The sequence below is a fragment of the Galeopterus variegatus genome, unplaced genomic scaffold (genome assembly GCF_000696425.1).
Source record: "Galeopterus variegatus unplaced genomic scaffold, G_variegatus-3.0.2 Scaffold2359, whole genome shotgun sequence".
Lineage (NCBI taxonomy): Eukaryota > Metazoa > Chordata > Mammalia > Dermoptera > Cynocephalidae > Galeopterus > Galeopterus variegatus.
Window position 1 is genome coordinate 29253 of NW_007728470.1, and position 11464 is coordinate 40716.

General features: G+C 57.1%; 1 protein-coding gene across 1 annotated transcript; it reads left to right on the top strand.

The window, feature by feature from the left end:
- The first annotated feature begins 399 nt into the window (after window positions 1-399).
- TINAGL1 (tubulointerstitial nephritis antigen-like 1) lies at window positions 400-10454 on the top strand. Its single transcript, XM_008581445.1, has 12 exons — window positions 400-455; window positions 986-1303; window positions 2196-2259; window positions 5952-6044; window positions 6242-6356; window positions 7441-7564; window positions 7650-7800; window positions 7910-8099; window positions 8202-8247; window positions 8511-8634; window positions 9618-9663; window positions 9935-10454. Exons 2-12 carry the CDS (start codon window positions 994-996, stop codon window positions 10073-10075), a joined length of 1404 nt encoding a protein of 467 aa, XP_008579667.1. The 5' UTR covers window positions 400-455; window positions 986-993; the 3' UTR covers window positions 10076-10454.
- The last annotated feature ends 1010 nt before the right edge of the window (window positions 10455-11464 follow it).

Genomic DNA, 11464 nt, shown 5'->3' on the forward strand with positions numbered 1-11464 from the left:
GTTAGAGGGGGCTTAGAGATTTTTGTACTCCCTTCCCATCATTTCCCAAACTCTAGCCCCAAACTCGGAGCTTGGCTGCCCCCTACTTCCCATTCTCTAGGAGAGCCTCTTAGCCCCACGGTGAAGCCCATTAGAAAGTCCCTCCCGGTGTCAGACCAGTTCTGCTTGGGTGCCCCCTAAGGGAACAGCTTCCACTGCGAGACCCAGGGGGGACAATCACGTGCTCAATCTCCCGCCTCCCCCTCAAGACCCAGTCCTGAGTTAGGGCTGCTCCAGGTGCGAATGAGCCGGCCCCTCCCTCCCGCAGCCCTGGGCGGCGTGGGGACAGGCGGGGCGGTACAAAAAGCGGTCCCGCCCCGCCTTCCTGACTTGACTTTGAGTGTCCAGCGGTCGCTGGCGGAGCCAGGAGGCGGAGGCGCTGGTGCAGCCTGGGCCCAGCCCACACCCCTCACCAGGTAGGGAGCTTCTCTGCTCAGAGGGCAGAGGGTGCAGCCAGAGAAGGAGCAGAGAGGAGGAGGGGGCTTGCAGAGGGACCAAGACGGATGGCAGAGAGAGGGACAGTGGAGGGGAGCAGAGGGACACAGAGAGGAAGAGAAGAGGGGAGGACAGGAAAGACCTGGGAGACAGGAGAGCACGGAGGGGAGGAAGGACTCAGGACAGGAGAGACCTTGGGTCCAAAGGATGGGTGCTGGGCAGGGGGCACCAAGAATGTCCCAGTCCCCATTTCCTGTCTTTGAAGGTCCCTACGCAGGTCAGGGAGGGGCTCCATTTCTGCCTAGTCCCCTTCCGTCTATAAACCAGGGCATACAAATTGTGGCTCCTCTGCCTGTGTCCTGCTTGAGGACTCAGGAATTAGGGTCTCCCACCCTACTGGACCCCCTTGGAATCACAGCTCCAAAAAGCTGGGAGGTCTGTCCTTGGTGTGCCAAAGACTCTCTGCTCCCCACAACTTCTGACCCCTGACTTCTGCCCTCCCTGGGCCCAGGAGGCACCATGTGGCGATGTCCACTGGGACTGCTGCTGTTGTTGCTGCTGCCTGGCCAGGTGGCCCTGGGTGCCCGGCGAGGTCGTGGACGCCGGGAGCTAGCACCGGGTCTGCACCTGCGGGGCATCCGGGATGCGGGTGGCCGGTACTGCCAGGAGCAGGACCTGTGCTGCCGCGGCCGTGCTGACGACTGCGCCCTGCCCTACCTGGGCGCCACCTGTTACTGTGACCTCTTCTGCAACCGCACCATCTCCGACTGCTGCCCTGACTTCTGGGACTTCTGCCTCGGCGTGCCTCCTCCCTTTCCCCCCATTCAAGGTGGGCACCAAGATGGTCAGGAAGGCGGGTCGCTTCATCTTCCCCCAACTCATCAAGGCTCAGGAGCAAAGCTGATGCATTAATGTTTCCAGGGGAGGCTTTGTAGGATCTCGGAGAGAGACCCTTCCCCACGGGGAGATCCCTGCTGTGGCCTAACTTGACTCTCTCCAGCAAGACTGAGAGATCCTTGGTTGGGATTCTAGGCTGGCTCAGGGGAGGGGCAGCCTCCCGCCCTTTCTCCCAGTCCTGTCTCCGTTCTGATCCTGGCCCCACCTGCTGACTCACCCGCAGGCTGATAAAGCACACGGGGGTTGGTCAGGGTCATCTTAGCCATTCTTCTGCCTTTGCTCTGGATTCTGTCCCTCTGAGATGGCTGGTCACACCTGGGAGGTGGGTCAAGTCTGTCCTGCCTTCAGCCCTCATCCCTTCCTTCTCCACGCACTTGCTGCCTCCGTCCTGTAGGAGAATCCTTCCCACAGTTCTGTGGAGCTTTGGGCTAGGAGACTGATACCTGAGGTGTCACCCCCAAGTGCTGTAATTTCAGGGGAGTCTCTTACCTTCCCTGGGCTTCACCTTCCCCATGCCCCTCCTACTCCGGATCTCCAAGCCCCACCTCATTTAAATGACAAAGGATCCCAGGAATGTTGTGGCTGGCATCCAAGTGAAGCAAGAGGGATCCAAGTTAAAATCAGTGAAGAACTTCCCAAGCAAGGAACAGTCGGCGTGTGACCCTGCAGGAGATGTCCTAAGTTATAGCTTGGCTTTAGTTTCAGTGAGGGCAGGGGTGTGTGCGTGCGTGTGTGCATGTGTGTGACTGAGGTGACCCTGGATCTGGCCATCTCAGCCCATCCTCTGGCCCTCACTCCGCCCCTCTCCTCTTCCCCCCCACCAGGATGTATGCATGGGGGTCGCGTCTATCCAATCTTGGGAACCTACCAGGACAACTGTAACCGTTGGTGAGTGTTTGGGTCCTGGAGGGGGTTGCCTGTGGCCGGCAGACTTGGTTCCAATCCTATCACTGCCACTCATATTCTGGGGACAAGTCTTCCCTTCTCTGAGCCTCAGTTTCCTCATTTGTAACACGGGAATTTTAACACTGACCATGTCAGTTTATATAACAACATTCTAACAACATTCCCCGGCAGTGGTCAGCCATGGATGCCTGGGCCAGGTGCCACCCCTGAGCTGGAAGTCCTTCTCTGCCACTCCCGGCGTGGTCTGGGCTATTGCCCCTCCCACTGTTCTTGCTGTCACCGGAGAGTCCGAGAAGGGGGCGCCAGGAAGGAAAGCTCTGACTGCAGCATCCGCTGCCCTGGGCCGGATCAGGGTCAGGGATGGCCGAGCTGGCGGCCAGCCAGCCTGTGGCAGGGCCTTCCCTGGAATGCGGCCCCCTCCCCCCACCATTCCCAGCAGGAGGAGGAAGGGGCCATGGGTGCCCTCCTACTCAATGGAGATGGGCAGTGGGGAAGGCTTGGGTAGAAAGCCTTGAATGCCTTAATGGAAATAATGGGGACACTGCGACTTGGAGGGAAGCCCTGCACCCACTCCACCCCCATTTCCTCTTGCTTGGGACCTAGAGGTCCCAGGGAGAAGGACACTTTGTGGAATGCGTTGCCCATAAGCTGTTTCCATTGCCTCGCCGGGGTGAGGCGTGCCTGGGTCATAGTGAAAGGCGGGCCTGGTGCGTTTGGGCGTGTGTCTGGGTGAGAACGTGTGAGTGTGTGAGGTGTGAGTGTGTGTGCGCCACTGTGTGCGTGTTCAGAAGGAGTGTGCCTGCCTGGGTCTGCAAGTCCTAGAGGGATGCCTCAGTCATTGAGGGATTAACACTCTCCCACTCCTGTTCCTGCATCTGGGATGCTGGGACCTGCTACCACCAGCCCTGTCTAGACTTTGGGTAGCTTGGGGAAAAAGGAGGAGGTGGCAGGAATGGACTGAAAACTCACTGCCCTCTCCTCAGGACAGCTCTGGGTGGCTGTGTTCCCTGTACATTGACACATGAGTAGAGCGTGTGCACCTTCCAGGGCGTGGGAGCCCTCGAGGGATGCTTGGAGAGAGTCTAGTCTGTGCCCAGAGTGCAGAGGGTGAAAGGAAGGACAAAGAGAACGTCCCCTCCCCCTGCAGACTCCTCCCGCCCTCCCTGAGAGTGCCCCGCCCGCTCCCTGAGCGAAGACCCAGCCATACTGGGTGTTTGCTGCCCTTGAGGCTCCTTAAAAGGCAACATTGGAGGCGGGAGCCTCGGGCCAGCTCAGAAGGAGGCAGTTTAGCATCTTGTAATAGCACAGTTATGAGCTTGTAAACGCAACGTAGAATTCATAGAATTCAATGAATTCAGCCCTTCTGTCGACATCTATTTGTTAAAACTCTCTTGTGTAATAGGCATTGTGCAGGACGCAGGAGACACAGCCACCACTCGACAGACACAGTCCTTGTCCCACTGGAGCTTCTAGCCTAAGGGTGAAAGACATGGAAAAACAACAAATAAATCTGTCGTTACAAGCTGCTATAGGTGTTAGAGGGGAAAAGAGAGGAAAATGGGGGAGCCTAGTTTAGAGTGGGGAGAAGGTGAGGGGAGGCCACTTTGAGGGGGGGACATTTATGCCAATACTAAGGACATGGATAGAAGAGAGGCGAGCGACCAGACCCAGGCCGAGGGAACAGCTTGGGGTGGGACCACCAAGCTCATTTAGGTGACATCTGGGGAGGGGAGGCCCTGAGGAGGTGCGGGCCACATGCCACGGGTCTTATAAGCTGTGCCGAGGATTTTGTATTTCGTTCTAAGTGTCATAGGAAGCCACATAGAGAGCACACAGTTGATTTCCATTGTTCAAAGTTCTCTCTGGCTGTAGTGTAGGTAGAGAATGGATTGTTGGGTGGGGGTGAAGAATCACAGGGAGGTAGGGAACTTGATTAGAAAGCCACTGCCGTGGTCCAGGTGAGAGGTGACAAGGGACTTGGGCAGGGGGCAGTGGAGGGGTGAGAGGCTGACGGATTCATGAGGTGCCATCCCCAGGCCTGTTGAAGGGGGACACGTGGGGGGACACCACAGACCTGACAGTGTTCTGATGAGAAGAACTGGTGCCATTTTCCGAGTTGAGGACGTTAGGGAGGAGTCAGTTTGGGGGAAGGCCGTTTGGGCTATTTTAAGTTTGAGATGCCTTTTGCACATCCAGGGGTGTCAGCAGGTCAGCTGGATTCGAGTCTGAAGCTCACGAGAAGGGGGGTCTGGGGTTCCTGTAACAAGAACAATAGTATTAGATACCAATCCTGAGCATTTAACAATGGACCAGGCCCGATGCTAAACGCTTTACAAGCTTGCCATTTAATCCCTAGAAAGGGGTACTATTATTATCCTCATTTTACTGACAAGGACACTGAGGGAGAGTTTTAAATAACTTTCCTAAGGTCACACGAGTAGTTGGCTAGGATTGGAACCCAGAGTTTGAATTCCAGAACCATGCTCTCAGTCACTGGACTATACTGACTCAGCCATTCATTCATTCAACCGATATTTACTGGGTGCCTACTATGTGCTAAATTTTATTTTCTTAGGCACCGAAGATACCAAACAATACCTGCCCTCAAGGAACTTAGAGTCTATGAGAAAACAGGTACAAACGACATAAATAACTAAATATGGAGTATGTCAGACAGTGATGGCATGCTAAGAAAACAAAACAAAACAGGAACACAGGACAGAAAGTGTGGAGGATGTTGAATTTTAAGATAGGGTGGCCAGAGGAGGGCTACCTGAGAAGGTGACATTTGAATAAAGACTTGGAAGAAATGAGAGTGAGCCACGAGATGTGGAGGAAGAGCAGCTCAAGGTCCCTGGGGCAGGAGCGTGGCTGGTGTGCACCTCCAGGGGGCCAGCCTAGCTGCAGCCTGGAAACCAGGACTAGGAGGAGGGGGTCAGAGAGGGGACAAGAGGACAGATCACGCAGAGCCTTGTTGTCACCATCACCGTAAAGACTTTGGCTCTTATTCTGTGATGTGAAGCCTGTGGAGGGTTCTGGGCAGAGGAATGACATGATATGACTTAGGTTTAGCCGGGTCACTCTGCAGCTGCGTTAAAAATATACTGGGGGGGAGGGGGGCGCAGGGCAGATGTGGGAGGACTTTGAGGAGGCTACAGCAGTAATCGAGGTGGAAGGTGATTGGACCGTGGTGGCCGCAGGAGAGAGTGAGGCACGGTTTAGAACCTGGATGTGTTTTAAGGTGGACCCAACCAGATTTATTGATGAATTGGATTGGTATATGAGAGAAATTCAAGGACGAGTCCTAGGTTTCTGGCCTGAGCTCCAGGAAGGATGGAGTTGCCGCTTGCTGGCAAGCATGGGAGTGATGGTGATCAGGAATTTGGTTTGGGGTGTGTTAAACTTGATCTGTTCTTAGACACCCCAGTGGTGATGTTGATTAGCGTGAGATCCTTGACTCTGGAGTTCAGCAGAGATCTGGGTGGCAGATGGAAACATGAGAATCGTGAACTTGAAGCTGATGTTTAAAGCCACCAACCTGGATGGAATCATCTAGGGGTTAACCCAGAGTCACTGATACAGAATCCCAGGCCCATGCTGACCTCTGAGTCCTCATCCCTTCAGAGGGTCCTCATTCCCCCACTCACCCCTTCCTTCCCTCCTTTTCTCACCAGCACCTGTCAGGAGAAAGGGCAGTGGGAGTGTGACCAGGAGCCATGCCTGGTGGACCCAGACATGATCAACACCATCAACCAGGGCAACTACGGGTGAGAGGCCGTGGATGTGCCCCCAGCAGGCACGAGTGCACGCACGCACGCACATACACACATACTCGTACACTCTGCACGAGATGCAGGTCCTGCACTCACATGCACTCTGCGTCTCTCTCACCCACATGCACACATATCCCCAGGACCCCCAGCCTTGGCAGATCTGTGACTTCCTTCCATCCCCTCTCCTTCAGGTGGCGGGCTGGAAACCACAGCGCTTTCTGGGGCATGACCCTGGATGAGGGCATTCGCTACCGCCTGGGCACCATCCGCCCATCTTCCTCTGTCATGAACATGAATGAGATTTATGTAAGTCCATCCTTGCCCACAATCCCACCATCTCCCCGTGGCTTAGAACCTCAGGACACTTGCACCCTGTGCACTGCTCCTCCAAGGGCCTGGACCTCACCTCTACCAAGGCTGTGTGCCCCTGGGCAAGTTACTCACCTTCTCTGGGCCTTTGTTTCCTGCCTATAACAAGATGTGCTGCACTGGAAGAACTGATGCTTAAATTCAGAGTTTTGTGGTCCTGACATCAGGCCCTCCTGACCTCCTCAGCCTGGGAAAAATGCTGTTCGTCCCAGTACAGCTGGGTCAGGGCCCAAAGGGCCACGAGGTCACCTTGGTATTTTGGGAAGGGAGGGACAGACACTCCTCCAGCTCAGCCAGAGAGCAGTAATTCTCGGAAATAAATGCTGACTCAGTGGAACCCCAAGGGAGAAGAGGACTTCTCCCTTCCCACCACTGGGACCCTTTAGGGGGAGAAAAGGGAACCAGCTCTGAACAGTGAAGGGGTGAGGAAGGGACGTTTGCTTCGGCAGGGCTTGATTGGGGCCCATGCTGGAGGATCTGCTCATCAGTGACAGGCAGCGGGAGGCAGAGGCTGGCAAGACTGGCCCTCCCTGCAGAGCGACTTTGGCCCAAGGCTGGGGTGACCAGCCCCTGCCCTTGCTCCCCTGGGCTTCTGGCTTTTTTCTGCCGCCTGCTGTTTGCCTTGGCGGCCTGCCTGGTCATGGGACCCTACTCCTCTTCCCGCCCCAGTCCTTTGGGACCTGAAGCCCAAGGCCTTGGCAAAGAAGAAGGGTGTGGCAGATGAGAAGGTACAGAGGAAAGAGGCAGGGCTGAGAATGGAGAGCTGAGTGACCCTGGCCTAGCCACTCCCCTGTTCCTGGCCTCAGTTGCCTCATCTGTAAAACAGGACTGATCACCTCTGAAGTGATACTTGGGAGGCACTAAATGGTGCTTGTTTCTTCCACTCAAGTCAAAGTTGGAGGTAGCTGGAATCCCGCAGCTGTAGAAGGTCCTGGACTCTGGGTGGCCCTCCAGTGCCAACGGGCCCCTGAGAGGCAGGTAGGGGCAGGGCAGGCCAGACAGGGCAACTTTTGCCTTGCAGACAGTGCTGGGCCCAGGGGAGGTGCTGCCCACGGCCTTCGAGGCCTCTGAAAAGTGGCCCAACATGATCCACGAGCCTCTCGACCAGGGCAACTGTGCAGGCTCCTGGGCCTTCTCCACAGCAGGTATGTCCCAGGGCAGGGGCTGGCACACTGGGAAGGAAGGGCCAAGGCCTGAGCCCCCTGATGGCCTCTCTGCCTCCCCTGCCAGCCGTGGCATCCGATCGTGTCTCAATCCATTCCCTGGGACACATGACGCCTGTCCTGTCACCCCAGAACCTGCTGTCCTGTGACACCCACCATCAGCAGGGCTGCCACGGGGGGCGTCTCGATGGTGCCTGGTGGTTCCTGCGGCGTCGAGGGTATGCAGCAGGGGTGTGGGCAGGGAAGAGGGCAAGGCACCCTGTGGGCAGGGTCTGGGCCAGGTGCACTGAGTCACTCTGCTCCTGCTCCCTCCCGCTGCCTCTCCAGGGTTGTGTCTGACCACTGCTACCCATTCTCGGGCCGGGAGAGGGACGAGGCTGGCCCTGAGCCCCGCTGCATGATGCACAGCCGGGCCATGGGCCGGGGCAAGCGCCAGGCCACTGCCCGCTGCCCCAATAGCTATGTCCATGCCAATGACATCTACCAGGTCACTCCCGCCTACCGTCTCGGCTCCGATGTAAGTCTGCACTTGCGTGGAGGGCTGAGGTGGGGGAGTTAGCTTGGCCACAGGCTGGAGCCTCACACCTTATGGATGCTCTTCCCCATCCCTCACCCCCAGGAGAAGGAGATCATGAAGGAGCTGATGGAGAATGGCCCTGTCCAAGGTAACTGCCCCTCATCCTGCCCCTGGTTCCAGAAGCTTGTGCTACTTGAGACTGGGCACAACAGCACAAGTACAGCACTGAGCCGCAAGTCTAGTGGGGGCAGGAGTCGGGAGGACCACATCTCCTCCCTGCAGGCAGCACCTGGAGGGGGCACTTAGAGTCTCAGTATGGAGAGGCCCTGGTGTCTGGGCACGTCAACAGACTCGGGCATCAGTGCCAGTGCTGATGGGCTGAGTGGGCCCTATTTCAACCTCTGCCTACAGCCCTCATGGAGGTGCACGAAGACTTCTTCCTGTACCAGGGTGGCATCTACAGCCACACACCAGTGAGCCTTGGGAGGCCGGAGCAATACCGCCGGCACGGGACCCACTCGGTCAAGATCACAGGGTAAGGGGCTTGTGGGCAGAGAGGGGTTGGTAGCAAAAGGGTTTGCACTGGGGGATCTGGAGCCTGCTGCAAAGCCAGGGTTGCTCTTCCATTTCTTTTTTTTTTTTTTTTTTTAACAGATGGCCGGTAAGGGGACCTTAACCCTTGACTTGGTGTTGTCAGCACCACGCTCACCCAGTGAGCTAACCGGCCATCCCTATATGGGATCCGAACCCGTGACCTTGGTGTTATCGGCACCACACTCTCCCGAGTGAGCCACGGGCCGGCCACTCTTCCATTTCAAAAAGGAGGAAACCAAGATTCAGAAAGAGGAGGGACTTGCCCTGGGTCACACAGGGAGTTGGGAGCCTTTGAAGGTTTTCTAGGAACTGTTCCTTCCTTACACATTAAGATAACACAACCTCAATGAAATATCGACAAGGATTCAAGGGCTGCCCAACCTCTGCGCATCTCCACACCCATGACACCTCTTACTAACTCACCGAGTGATCTGGGCAGGTCACTTCCACAGACCTCAGTTTCCCCATCTGATATAACAGGAGATGTTAGAGTCATTGATTTCATGGAAATCAATAATATACTTTGCAGTGGGAATTTGGGGCCTCTAATGTACCCACGTGCTCCGAGTCTCTTCCTTCTGATTCTTGGCAACCACCCTGCCTCCCTGGCTCCCCAGGTGAAGGAGGGCAGACAGATGTATGAGGTCCCACAGAACCGTTCCCAGCATGCGGGTCCCTCCTCTTCTGCTCACCCCCTCCCCTATCCTCTTAGTAGGTGCCTTCTCCTCATGTGAGGCTTAGGTACACAGACTCACAGATGTGGAGACTGAGGGAGGTGCAGAGAGGGACAGAGACTTGCCCAAGTCCTAAAGGTGTACCCAAGTTTTCAAAAGGCAGCAGGGCCTGGATGGGGAAGGCCCCAGGGGTTAGAGCCCCTGAGAACAGGTGGAATCAGCACCCTTTCTCCGACCTCTCTGCCCACAGGTGGGGACAGGAGACGCTGCCTGATGGAAGGACGCTCAAATACTGGGTGAGTCCCTCAGCAGTGTGCTATTGACAGGAGACGCTGCCTGATGGAAGGACGCTCAAATACTGGGTGAGTCCCTCAGCAGTGTGCCCCGAGGCCGCTATCGCACCCTTTCTCCGACCTCTCTGCCCACAGGTGGGGACAGGAGACGCTGCCTGATGGAAGGACGCTCAAATACTGGGTGAGTCCCTCAGCAGTGTGCTATTCCCTTTCCCCTGCCCCCTCGTCTCTTCACCCCACTCCCATTCTCCTCATGGCCCCTCCTCATTCCCAGACGGCTGCCAACTCATGGGGCCCAGCCTGGGGTGAGAAGGGCCACTTCCGCATCCTGCGTGGCACCAACGAGTGCGACATCGAGAGCTTTGTGCTGGGCGTCTGGGGCCGCGTGGGCATGGAGGACATGGGTCACCACTGAGGCTGCCGGCACCATGCCACGCCCAGCCCGGGGTCCTGGCTGAGGGCGGCCAGTGGAAGAGCCCCCCATGGGATGGCGCCCCCCGCCCCACCCGACGGAGCCTGGGTGCAGGCAGGCGCCAGTGCACTAATCCCGGCGTGGGTTCCGCTGACACAGCGCCCGGCCTGGGAGCCGCGGGCAGGCGAGGCTGGTGGAGCCCCCAGACCTCCCAGTGGGGACAGGGCAGGGCCTGGCCCAGGAGGAGCAGGGCCTGCAGATCCCGGATCCCAGGACCACCGATGGTGGGATGCCCTCAAGTCTCCAGCCCCACCACCCCACCCCTGTATTCTTATTCTTCAAAGATATTTATTTTTGTGTTCACTGTTTTAAAATAAAACCAAAGTATTGATAACTGCAGTCCCCTGGAACCACCGGAAGTGAAAAGCTGGGCCAGAGTTGGGGTGGCGCGTGGTCAGACAGCAGAAAGGACTGCCTGGGGTGTTGTTGATTGGCAGGAGTGGGTGGACTAGAAATCTTAGCCTCCATTCAGCCTAATTATCAGTGCCCTGGGCACTGACCCACTTGGAGGCGGGGCATGGATGGCACAGCCTTTGGCCCTGGAGAAACATGAGCCGTGGGAACCACCTCTCAGACGCTGAGTCAGTCAGCACCTCCTAAAGGGCGAGCCCAGCCCACCAATCAGCAGAACTGAAGCCAGTGCCCAGCAGGCAAGGGGGGCACGGTCCACAGAAGCTGGAGCCTCTGTCTCTGCAGATCAGCCTCTCCAAGCCACTGAGGCAAGGGGGTCCCCTCTCCATCCCCTGCCCCTGGGCCAAGCTGAGCCCACTCCCCACCCACCTCTCCAGGCTCCCAGTGCCAGCCGAAGAAGCCCAGCCTCAGTCTGCCTTTCAAGGCCAGTAGGACCTGCCCCACCAGCCTCTTCACCAGCTTCTAAACCCTGTACCGGGCAACTCTGGAGTCCTCACTGCTCCTCAAATGTCCAGGACACCCACAGGCCACCAGGCATTTGCACACGCTGTTCCCAGTCCAGATGCCCTTCCATGCCACCCACTCCTATTTCAAAGCCACCTCCAGGTTCCTTTATCCAGACACTAACCTTTGGAGGGCTAGTGATGTGCCAGGTGCTGTGCAGGGGAACCCACGCTCCCCCAAACCACCTCTGCCCCTCCGTCACCTCATATGCACTCTGTGCTTTCACCCAGTATTTCGCTTATGTGGGTGTCTCCCTGCCTCCCCCATTATGCTGGAAGTTCTTTGAGGGCAGGCACTGGGTCTGGTTCATTAGTGAGTCCTGGTACCCACCGCATTCCCCTGCTGCTATACGGTGGCCTTGCAGCGTGTGGACCCCTTCTTCCCCCTGCACCTCCTTCCCGAGTCGCCAGCCGCCTG